Source organism: Sylvia atricapilla, chromosome 18 (genome assembly GCF_009819655.1).
Source record: "Sylvia atricapilla isolate bSylAtr1 chromosome 18, bSylAtr1.pri, whole genome shotgun sequence".
Classification (NCBI taxonomy): domain Eukaryota; kingdom Metazoa; phylum Chordata; class Aves; order Passeriformes; family Sylviidae; genus Sylvia; species Sylvia atricapilla.
The window spans coordinates 1,699,650-1,710,714 of record NC_089157.1 but is presented as its reverse complement, the minus strand read 5'-3'; the positions used below and the strand labels follow the sequence as shown (position 1 = coordinate 1,710,714).

At 59.6% G+C, this 11,065-nt stretch overlaps 1 protein-coding gene across 3 annotated transcripts; it reads left to right on the top strand.

The window, feature by feature from the left end:
• Positions 1 to 1,776: 1,776 nt before the first annotated feature.
• On the top strand, positions 1,777 to 10,986 carry EPN3 (epsin 3). Of its 3 annotated transcripts, none has more exons than XM_066331924.1 (10): positions 1,778 to 2,008; positions 4,515 to 5,170; positions 5,525 to 5,643; positions 7,208 to 7,291; positions 7,571 to 7,675; positions 7,766 to 7,850; positions 8,096 to 8,407; positions 9,223 to 9,324; positions 9,701 to 9,922; positions 10,053 to 10,986. In XM_066331924.1, exons 2-10 carry the CDS (start codon positions 4,600 to 4,602, stop codon positions 10,370 to 10,372), a joined length of 1,920 nt encoding a protein of 639 aa, XP_066188021.1. In that variant the 5' UTR covers positions 1,778 to 2,008; positions 4,515 to 4,599; the 3' UTR covers positions 10,373 to 10,986. The 3 variants fall into 3 exon arrangements, with proteins under 3 accessions (XP_066188024.1, XP_066188021.1, XP_066188022.1); XM_066331925.1 differs by lacking the exon at positions 1,778 to 2,008 and adding an exon at positions 3,123 to 3,211; XM_066331927.1 differs by lacking the exon at positions 7,208 to 7,291 and having other exon boundaries at positions 1,777 to 2,008.
• Positions 10,987 to 11,065: the final 79 nt, after the last annotated feature.

The following is an 11,065-nucleotide window of genomic DNA, read 5'->3' as shown; positions in this document are numbered from 1 at the left end:
AGGGATGTGCTGGGCCAACAACTGTGACACTTTGCTGTCTGGCTGCTGCAGCTTTTTGTGAGCCAACTGCCTTTTTTTTTTTCCTTTTGCATTGATTTGTGGAAGTAACAGGACAAGAACTGCAGTGGAATTAGATCTTGCTTCCACAGAGCAGCTTTAGAAACATATACCTCTTATTTACAGGAGCAGTGTAAGATGTGGGCTCTGTCCTTAGCACAGAGCCCCTCAGGGCTGTCAGCTCTGCAGTCTGCAGGACCCTGTAAGGCTGAGTCCTTGCAGCCAGGCAAGGAAATGATTCCTTCTCCTCTCCCAAACGTGGGTGTTATTTGTATTAGTGTTAATAATTTGTGCTGTGTTTGCTAAATAACCAAGGTGAGCGACCTTCCTGGCCTTGGGTGTTGCATTCCAAACCCCACCCCCCATGTGAGTGGAGCCTGAAGACAACCTCACCAGCAGAGAGGATGGGAAGAGGGGGAATTGCAGGAAAATGGTGCAAGCAGAAGGTGATAGAGCATTTGCAGAGGTTTCTTCAATGGCAGAGGAGGTGTGGGTGAGCAGTCAGGCTCTGCTGAGGGCAAGCAGTGTTTTCCTGGGTCCTATACCTAAAATATGGGGGGTTGGGCTCCCAGCAAAGAACCCCCACATTTGTACAGCTCCAAAAACACCTCCTGTTTTTTTTTTTTTTTCCCCCATTGAGAGGTTCACTTTGTTTATAAAAAAATCTGTGTCTGAAGAAAGGCAAGTTGTCTGCCTCAGCATCTGACAGAGTGAAGCAGGAGCATTGGGAATGGAGGAAGAGGAAGGCTTAGAGCTTGGGCTGATGAGGAATGCCTGCTGCTTCCCGGGCTGGGATGTTCTCCGGGCTGATGTGCAGAGGGTTTGGATGCTGGATATGCTCTTTTCCCACACCGTGGCTGGGAGTGGGACTAGATGCTTATTCAGTCTGCACAGGCAGAGCCTGTTGGGAATGTCAGGCTGCTGAGATCTGCAAAGCCCCCAGAGGCACATGGCCTCCACCGACACCCAAGGCAGGAGGACCCTGGGGCACGGTGGATCTCAGCTCTGCACTTTGTGTGACTGGCAGGAGCAGGACAGGAAGGCATGAAACCCCCTCCCACCCCAGAATGTCTCAGCACCCCTGTGGTGCTTTCCATCATGAAAAATGTCAGTGATATTAAAAAGATCATATGTATCCATAATAGTTGAAGGGCTGTCAGTGATTAAAATGGAAAGCAGAGGCCGGGAGAGAGGGGGTGGCATTGAAATGATCGAGAGACATGACTTATTTTGTCATGTCATCTGATGCCTCTCTCTCTCCCCCCAGCCAGGCTCCGGGAACTGTTCAGAGCAGGGGAAGAACCCTCTCCAAATTTAGATCCTAGAAAAAAAAAAAAAAAAAAAAAAAAAAAAAAAAAGAAAATAATAAGAAGAGACCACCCCCCCCCCAAAAAAAAAAAAAAAAAAAGAACCAAAAAAAAAACCAAAAAAACCACCACCAAAACCCAAATTGTGAGCGTGGCCTTGGCTAGCAGAGAAGGAGCAGAGTAGTAGGGAGGTCGACATGCCTGGGAGCTTCTTCCGCGCCCGGGGACGTGGATTTCTGTCTAAAAATAATGGGGTGGAGGAGGAAAAAAAAAAAAAAAAAAAAAAAAAAAAAAAAAAAAAGGAATACAGGCGCGCAGGCAGCAGCGAGCAGCGCCTGGCTGGCTGCCAGAGAAGGGGCAGTGACTGAGCATTTACAGCATCCCCGCCTCCCTCATGCGGCGGGGCAGGGGCTCGGCGCCGCATCCCCCGCGGCCGGCAGCGCACCGCACCGCACCGCGCCGCACCGGGGGGCCCTGAGCGGCTCTGCCGGGGCCCGGGCAGCCCCGAAGGGGTTAAGCCGGGACCTGCCGCCTGGACCTGCCCAGCCAGCCCGGCAACTCGGCGGCGCGCAGCAGCAGCGGGCGGCCGCGGCCGCCTCCAGCCCGCGGTCACCGGCGGCGGCAGCGACGACAGCACCGCGCAGGTAACCGGGGCTGCGCGGCCCCGGGCTGCGGCGGGGGGAACGGGCAGGAGGAGGAAGGTTCTGGACGCCGGAGCATCGAGGGCTGCCGGGGGATGGCGGGCGGGCAGCTCGGGGCCGTGACGCCTCCCGGGCCGGGCTCGGGCTCCCGCGGCCGCTGCGGGAGCGGGGCCGGGCCGGGTGCGGGGGCCGCTCCCTGCTGCTCCCCCCACGGCGGGCACTGCTCCTCTCAGCCCTGCACCTGATTAAGGATGGAGCTGTAATCCCCCTCCCGGTCCCCTCCCCTCGCCGGACTCTTCTGGCCGCCCCTAGAGCCCCCCCATCCCTCCCGCTCCCCGTGCACGCCGATCCTCCTCGCCCCCCGCCGCCCCCTCGTCGCCCCCGCTGTCCCCGCGCCGGCCCGCAGGCGATGGGGACCCAGCCCCGCAGTCGTGTCCTTCTCCCACCTGGCCACCTCTTGGTCAAGGTCACTGCAGTAATTCCATATGAGCTGCTGGGTGCTGCCGCCTTATCTCCCACACGGCTTCTGTTTCACTCCCTTTATATTCCGGGGAGGGGGGGGGGGATGATAATTGTGTTTGATAAACCCACAGCTCTTAACCCCACTGGCAGTTCCAGCCCTGGTTACATTCCTCTCATCCCTACCCGAGCCCATGCTTCCCATCTCTTTCCATTCAGACTTCTCAGGCCATCTCATGGCGGGCAAAGTCCAGCTGGGGTCAGGTTTCCGACCAGGATGAGCCATGCCGGGAGCCAGTCGCTGGACCTGGGCTTTGTCCAGCTAGGAAACCTATTGGAGGCAGAAGGAACCATCCTGCCTCCTCCTCGGACTGCAAGTGTGTTTGCCGGTGCTTTCCAGGCCGGTGGCACCTTTGGAAAACGTGCCTTTATCTCCACCTGGGTGTCGGTGGAAAGCAGAGTGTGGAGCCAAGTCCTGGAGGACTTTGCCGTGTTGCTGCCCTTGTCCCGGAGGTGTCTGGGTGCCGGGCGGGCTGTGGCCTGGCCGCCTGCACCACGGGCTGTCCCGGCCGGATCCAAAGGCCGTGCTGACGGGCTGCATTGCGAAAGGGAATCGGTGCAGGGAAACGTCTCGGGAGAAACTTCATCCGCCCGCGAGCGTGGCAGTGCCAGGCTCCCCTCTGACTCACGGGAGATGTTGCTGGCGGAGCTGTGGGGCGCCTGGCTGCTGGCCCACAGGAGCAGGAGGTGCTGGACTGGTCGCACGGGTTGTGTGGGAGCGTGGTGGGTGCCGTGCATGGCTTGTGGGCACATCAGCACAGCCCTGGCCCGGCTCTGGTGGGATGGAGCGGTATCCTGAGCTGGGAGAGGGCTGGATGTGCTGCGGCAGCTGCAGCCCAGGGAGGTACCGGCCCCCGAGGAGGGGATGGGATGGACACTGATAACCGTTTTCTGCAGACTGCTGTGTGAGGGAGATACTCCTGTTCACACGTGTTATTTTGGATGGAGGAAAAATTGCCAGTGAGTTTTGTCACAGCTCCGGGAGCAGCTCAGCTCCCCAGTCCTGTGGTGCAGCCCTGCTCAGGACAAGGCAGCTCCAGGCAGCCTCTGCCTCTCCCTCAGTCTGGCCTTATGACAAAACGAAGGTGAACAGTGTCTTCTCACCATGCAGGGAGAAGGTGAGGATTTAGGACCAGCACGGAGCAGGGCACAGGCTCATGTAAAGACAGGTCCAGACTGCCCCACATCATTTCATCTGTGTCAGTGCAGCACATCCCAAGGACAGGCTTTGCCCGTGGGGAGGAACCAGGGCAGCTCCCAGCCATGCCAACCCCTGCAGCCCCTGTGTCTAGGCCCAGAGGAGGCTCAGACAGCTTGGCGTTTTGGTGAGAGAGGCATCCATCCTGGCTGACCTGGCACTGGCTGTTAACACCCTGAATTCGCCAGCCTCTTATGGGAGCAAAATCACTGAATTTGCTGGGAAAACTGGCCCGAGCAGCTGCCAGCACTAGTGAGTCGCGATAGGTTCTGACTCATGACGAGGTTTTGGGTTTGCACAATGCAGCCTTGACAGCAATGAGAGCCTTGGGCTGACAACTGGGACAAGCAGGGCTGCATGCAGCTGCAGGTAGTGCATCTGGGGGTACAGGGGAACTCCTGGCTGCACAAGAGCCGGGAGAGTCTGAAATCAGCTTTGCCAGGACACTGGAGCTGAGGCAGACAGGATCTGGAGGAGGGAGCTGCCATTTTCAGATGGTTACTTTTAGAAGCAGAATGCAGGGTAGAATCTCCAAATATTGCTGAATCCAGAGTCAAAACTTGTGGTGGCTCTGCAGTGCTGGATATCACTTGCCATGAGACTTCTTTTCCCCTTGAGCATCCTGCGTGTCTGACTCGGTGAGCCGTGGCAGCCTGGCAGGGTGCACCTGATGCCCCTGTGATGGTCACATCCACCTTGAGAAGTGTTCCTGGTGCCAGCCGACGGCTCTGGGGATGTGTCTTGGTGGTTTGGGTGATGCTGAGATCTCAGTGTCACTGTTCCCTGCTGCAGGTGCTGGTGAGGCTGTGGCCGTGCTCACTCATCCCTTCTCCACCATTCCCACCTGCCACCAGCAGGTCTCCAGCACGACGCAGCCATGACGACGTCAGCACTGCGCCGGCAGGTGAAGAACATTGTGCACAACTACTCAGAGGCAGAGATCAAGGTGCGGGAGGCCACCTCCAATGATCCCTGGGGACCTCCCAGCTCCCTGATGTCAGAGATCGCCGACCTCACCTTCAACACAGTGGCTTTTGCCGAGGTCATGGGCATGATCTGGCGGCGGCTGAATGACAGCGGCAAGAACTGGCGTCATGTCTACAAAGCCCTCACCCTCCTGGACTACCTCATCAAAACCGGCTCCGAGAAGGTGACCCACCAGTGCCGGGAGAACCTCTACACCATCCAGACACTGAAGGACTTCCAGTACGTGGACCGTGACGGCAAGGACCAGGGCATCAATATCCGGGAGAAGGTGAAGCAGGTGATGGCGCTGCTGAAGGACGAGGAGCGGCTGAAGCAGGAACGGGCGCACGCGCTGCAGACCAAGGAGCGCATGGCCCTGGAGGGCATGGGCAGTGGCAGCCACCAGGTCACCTACGGCCGCCGGGCATCACCCTATGGTGAAGATTACAGCCGGGCACGGGGCTCACCCTCCTCATTCAACTGTGAGTGTTACTGGTGGCTCGCTCGGGGTCACTCAGGGGAGGCAGGTGTTGCATTTGGGTTGCACCTGCTTGGTGCCTGTCATTCTTTTGCGTCTTTTGAGATGGTGGTGGTGAAGCCCATCCTGCCCCACAGGGCAGAGATTTGGCTGGGCCAGTGGTGGACCCCAGCAGCAGTGACAGCTGGTGGTGCCTCCAGCCTTACACTCATGGCTTGTTTGAAGTAGAGAGCTCTAATGTGTGGCTACATCTGGGGAGGCTGGGCATTGGGACAGAGGCCTGGAAACTGCTGATGTGCTCCCCAAAATACCTCAGTCCTGATGCTGCTCCTTCCCCTTTCCCTGTTTTATCTCTCAGCATCATCCTCATCCCCACGGTTTGCCTCTGACCTGGAGCAAGCACGGCCCCAGACAACAGGAGAGGAGGAACTGCAGCTGCAGCTGGCACTGGCCATGAGTCGGGAGGAGGCAGAGAAGGTAGAGTGGCCCTGCCTGTCCTGGGGTGTGAGACATCTCCTTGTACCTTGCCTTATCTGTGAACACAGTGGGTCAGTTCCCTGGGAAGAGGCAGGATTTTGGGGGCTGCCTGAGGCTGGTGCATATACCTGCAATCTGCACCAGGCTGCTCGCATTTTGTCTGGCATCCAAAATCGCCAGCAGGCAGATGGCAGCATGGGCTAGCCCTGCTCCCTGTTCTCAGAGAGGACAGCACCAGGCTGGGATCCGTCCAGCCTCCCAAACCTCAGGGTGAACTTGGGGTTGTCTTCTGGGTTTACCCCAACCCCCACCCCCTAACCTGACTGCCCTCTTCTGCTGAGGACTTTTGGTCTAAGCTCCTCCATTTCTCTTGCCTACCCACAGAGGTTTTAGGAGGCAAAGCCTTGCCCAGTGGTTTATGGGATGCAGGGCCAGCAGCATCCCTGGGGCTGGGGGCTCACTGCATGCAGATGCTCCCTCCCACTGTTTGGTCCTTTCAAACTGAGCTAAAAGAATCATCTCCTGGGAAACAGCCCCAGGAGGAATCAAGCAAGTGAGCTGCTGTGCCCAGTGTGAAGCCACCTCAGGCTGTCCCCTCTCTGATCTGCTGGCCCCTTCTCCACCAAGGATGGATTGCTCACTGGCATGCACGTGGCTGTGGGTACAGCCAGTACACAAAGTCAGAGGGACATGGGAACCAAGGAGCTGCATGGCTGCACTGGTGGGCATCCCCTGGAGCTGGCACCCAGCACCATGAGCTCAGTCCTGCCACGGCAGGGTTTGTGCTCTGGACATGGTGCTTATTGCTGCCAGTCTTCCCTGCCCGATGGAGGCTCTGTTGGAGTCAGAGCAGGGTTTATATCCCTATTTTTGTCCTGGAATGGGAGTATTTATAGCCTTCTCACACTGCTCCAATGAGCACTGTAGAAACACTCTCTGGAAAGTGTTGCCTGTTTGTTGAAGTCCATCTGGGCTGCACGTGCATGTGCACGTGTGTGTGGGTGTCCACACACCCCCCCCCCACCAGGGCACCCATTCCCAGCCCCTGTGAGTCCCCACACTGCTGGAAAAGTGTCATGGAGCAGTGATCCTGGCTACCATGGTGGTACAGGGACAGCCTCTCCCCAAGGTCTACTCAGGTCTAGCTGTGGGGCTGGCAGGAATCTCAAACTGAGGCCGGTCAGTGTCACAAACTGTCTTCCCCAGCAGGCTGTCAGGGCAAGGGGATGCCTAACTCATCTCCTCTCCTTCACTGGCTGCATTAGGGTCCCCAGAAACCTCCCAGGGGAGATGATGACTGCCTAATTTAGGGTCATCCCAGCCTTAATCCAGCGGCTGGTGATGGGATTGGGGAAGGAGCTGGGTGGGGACTGCAGGGAACCTGAGCAGGAGCTGGTTAGAGAGCACAGGGACACTGGGCTGGGGGTGTGCAGCACGGCCAGCTCTGGATGGGCACAGATCCTGAGCAGGCAGGCAAGGGTGGTAGCAAGGAGAAGGACACCCTCCAAGCAGTCCTGCGGCCTGAGGGCAAGATGAAATGTCACCCAATTTCCTCTGTTGCCAGAAGCCACTTCCTCCACTTTCCAGTACAGACGAAGAAAGGCAATTGCAGCTCGCGCTCGCGCTGAGCAAAGAGGAGCACGAGAAGGTACCTGTGTCCTGCAGTCCTGGCGCTCTGCTCTCCTTGCACTTGGTCTTCTCTCTGTGGCACCGGAGCCTGAAACATCACCTTGCTCTGGTGCCAGCTTTGCTTTCCCTGCTCCAGGCTGTCTGCTGAGTGCTCTCCTGGGGGCCTTGGCCCTGGAGGAGCTGTCTGCTCGGATGTTGGGACTTTCTGGGTGGCAGCTCCTGTGCTGGGTGTGTCTCCTGGAGAAGGTGCTGGCTGCAGGGTTGCTGAGCTCACAGGCCCCATCCCTTGTCCCCACAGGAAGTGAGGACTTGGCAAGGGGAGAACTCCCTGCAGCAGAGACCCGTGGAGGAGACTGCCCCAGGCAGGGACGAAGAGCAAGACGATAAGATGAAGAAAAGCCAGGTACAGCACTGGAGGCTGGGTGGCCACACAGGGGTGATCCTGCAGGTCTGCCAGGCTCCTCTCACCTCTTTGTTCCCTTTCTGTCTGCAGTCTTCTATTCTGGAGCTGGCAGATATATTCGGGCCGGCACCAGCCCCCTCCAGCCACACGTCTGCTGACCCATGGGATATGGCAGGTGAGGACTACTTGCAGGCTGCCGAAATTTGGGACAGTGGCAGAAAGTTGTCCCTTGCCTCTGTTCCTCCCCACTCCCCAGGAACTCAACGATGAGGACCTCTGCCTTCTCCCTTTGCTGCCTACTCCATTATACTCCCAGATGGTACTGCTGGAAGTCATGGTAGCCTGGCCACATCCCCACCACTCAGCATTCCTCTGTACTCTGCATTGTTCCCCTCTTCCACAGTTTTCCTTTTTTTCCAGATATGAAGCCCAAAGGGGAGTTGGTGGCCTCTGCCTGGACCGGTGCAGCGGATCCCTGGGTGCCAGTCCCAGACCCTGGTGGGGAACCCCTCTCCCAGGCGAGCACCTCATCCCAGCAAACCTCTGCTGGGCCCTGGGACTTTCCCCCCAGCACCACTGCAGCCTCTGACCCCTGGGGGAAGGCACCCAGCTCTTCTGGCTTCCCTCCTGCAGACCCCTGGGGAACAGCATCCCCCCCAGCCCCCCAGGGCTCCGGTTCTACACCAGCTCCTGACCCTTGGGCTGCTGTGCCTGAGCAGCCTCCGACCCCTGGTAAGAGGCTCAGTGGACCTTTTGGCTTTGCTGAGGATTGAGGACAGCCTTGACCATCACTACCCTCCTGCAAGTGGGCATCTCTGGGTTCTCCCTTCTTCAACCAACTCCCCACCCTCCTGACCCTCAGCATCCTGAAGACTTCAAGAAACTTTTAGGCTTTGTATAGAATAGGCTGCTTTAATTTACACGCAGTTAATAGAGCCACCCCATGGGAGCGGGTGGCAGCCCCACACCTCTCCAGCAGTGGGTAGATGCTGTGTCCCATTAGTGATGCCTATTTGCAAAACCCAAATGACCCCTGTACACCCTGCCAGGACCAGACAGGATGTTGCTGGTTGCAGCTGCCACGCTGCAGATGGGGAAACAGTGTAGGAGCAGCCTGTATTTCAAAGCTCAGTGCACTCCCAATTGGTGTTTCGCCTAGTCCTGTGCAAGTCCTGCATGTGTTGCCTCCAGTTTTGGTTCCTGGTAATAGTTGCAAAACCTGGTCTAGGGGCTAGTGCTGGTTGCTAAAGCATTCCTGCAGACCTGCCCCTTCCACCTGTCCCTGCTGGGGCTGGGAAAGGGACCTGCTTGGTGTGGGGTCATGGCTGCAAGCAGTAGGGGTGTCTTGGTCTGCAATGATCCCATGATCTAGCTCATCTAAGCCTTTCCCAGTGCACATTCCTGACCCCCAACCCCATGTCCCGCACTGTACTCCTTCTTCTCTGTCTCCTTGCAGGCAGCCACCCCTGCCTCTCTCCTGCCCTTCCATCTCCTCCCTCCCACCTCCCTGCTTGCTCCCCTCCTTGAGTGTCCCCTCTTCCCCCCAGCTCCAGGGGGGAACGCTTTTGATCCGTTTGCAAAGCCGCCTGAGCCGCTGGAGCAGGAGCCCTCGCAGCCGCCCTCCTCAGCCAAGTCCAGCAGCCCTGTGGGTAAGAGCTGGGAGTGGGTAGGTGGGGACGGTGACCTGGCCCTGCCTGTGGCAGGAGGCAGTTCTAGGGCTGGCCAGGGTGTGTGTAGCTGCTTGCTGGTGTGGCCAAAACTTGTTTCCATGGGCATGTGCTGTGGCCTCAGTGTGCCCTACAGCTGAGGGAGCAGCCCAAGTCTCTTCATGTGCCCATGTCTGCTGTCTCCCCGGTGGCTTGGGTGATACTCGGGCAGGCCATACTGCAGGCTCAGCCCTACTGTGTCATACTGTGACCTGGGGTGAGATGTGTTGTCAGTCACCCTTGTGTGATGGGAGGATGCTGTCACCCTTGGTGTCTCCCAGCTGGCTCATGTGTCTCATCTCTCCTCCTTCTATCCCAGAGCCTGACCCCTTTGGCGACCTGTTCCCCAGCACCAGGCAGGATGGGGCAAAGAGCTTTGACCTTGCCAGCCTGGCTGACTCCCTGCCCGAATCTGGCAAGGAGCGGAAGGACTGTAAAACCCCTGAGGCCTTCCTTGGCCCTGCCGCCTCCTCCCTGGTCAACCTGGACTCCCTGGTCGCACCTACGCCGGCCTCCAAGACTCGCAACCCCTTTCTCTCGGGTAGGTGCTCGTAGGGCTGCTGAGCAGGGCCTTCCCTGGGCTGGGCGAGGGAGAAGGAGGAAGAGGAGGAGGAGAAGGGCTGGGGGTGGCCTGGCTGTCCTGACATGTCCCATCTTCTCCTTCTTGCCAGGTCTGAGCACGCCGTCCCCCACTAACCCCTTCAGCCTGTCCGAGCAGCCTAAGCCAACGCTGAACCAGATGCGGACCAGCTCTCCAGTGCCCGGGCTGCCCGCCGGCCACCCCGCCAACTCCATGACCTACAGCGCATCCCTGCCGCTGCCCCTCAGCAGCGTCCCCGCTGCCACCGCTGCCCTCCCCGCCTCCGCCAGTGCCTTTCCGCAGGCTGGCACCTTCCCCGAACTCCCCAGCACCCTGCCACAGCCTTTACTGCCGCTGAGCGGCCCCCCGGCCCCGCCGTCTGCGCCCGGGGGGCTCAACCCCTTCCTCTGAACCCTCCGGACATGTGGACTTTCACCCGTTCCCCGGCTGTTACAATCCCCCCGATGTTTCCTCCCACCAAGACTCGGGGCTTGGCCAAGCCGCACGGGAGGCGCCCTCCCGCAGCCCCTCGCCGTGGGGGCAGCCAGCATGAGCCCCCGGGCTTGACGGGCGGCCGGGGACGCCTTCCCTTGCCAGGGCCTGTGTGTGGGGCCGCGGTGGGGCTGCTGGGGGGCAGCCAGCATGAGCCCTGCTGCTTGACGGGCAGGAGGGAATGCCCTTCCCCTGTGAGGGGCCATGGCGGAGGCCTTACAAAGGGCTGTGCTGGGGGGAGCTCTGCTCAGTGGGCCGGGCGGGTGCGTGGGCTCCGGCTGCTGGACGCGGAGGGGCTTTGCCCCAGAACCGCGAGGATCTCGGGCAGCGCGGGGCCGGGGCTGGAAGCCGCGGGTCCTCCCACCCCGCGGGGTTCGCGCTCCCTTGGCTGCTCCCCCTCTCCCTCGTCCCGCCGCCACCGCCCGCTGCTGGGCGCCGCTCCGGGGGCGGGGGCGGCGGTGCTTGGGCGCTGCGACGACGGCGGCGGCGGCTGCGGGTGCCCGTGCGACAATAAACTGCGCTGAGCGACCCGGTGTAGCGGCCCGTGCGACAATTGACTGCGCTGAGGGACGCCGGTGGGCGGGGCGGGGCGGGAACGGGGCGGGGCCGGGA

Bases quoted from the DNA above. Each gene is read 5' to 3' on its own strand.
- EPN3 (XM_066331924.1), top strand. From the start codon at position 4,600: ATGACGACGTCAGCACTGCGCCGGCAGGTGAAGAACATTGTGCACAAC. The intron at 7,676-7,765 runs GTACAGCACTGG...TTCTGTCTGCAG, and splicing joins ATAAGATGAAGAAAAGCCAG to TCTTCTATTCTGGAGCTGGC. The intron at 7,851-8,095 runs GTGAGGACTACT...CTTTTTTTCCAG, and splicing joins TGACCCATGGGATATGGCAG to ATATGAAGCCCAAAGGGGAG.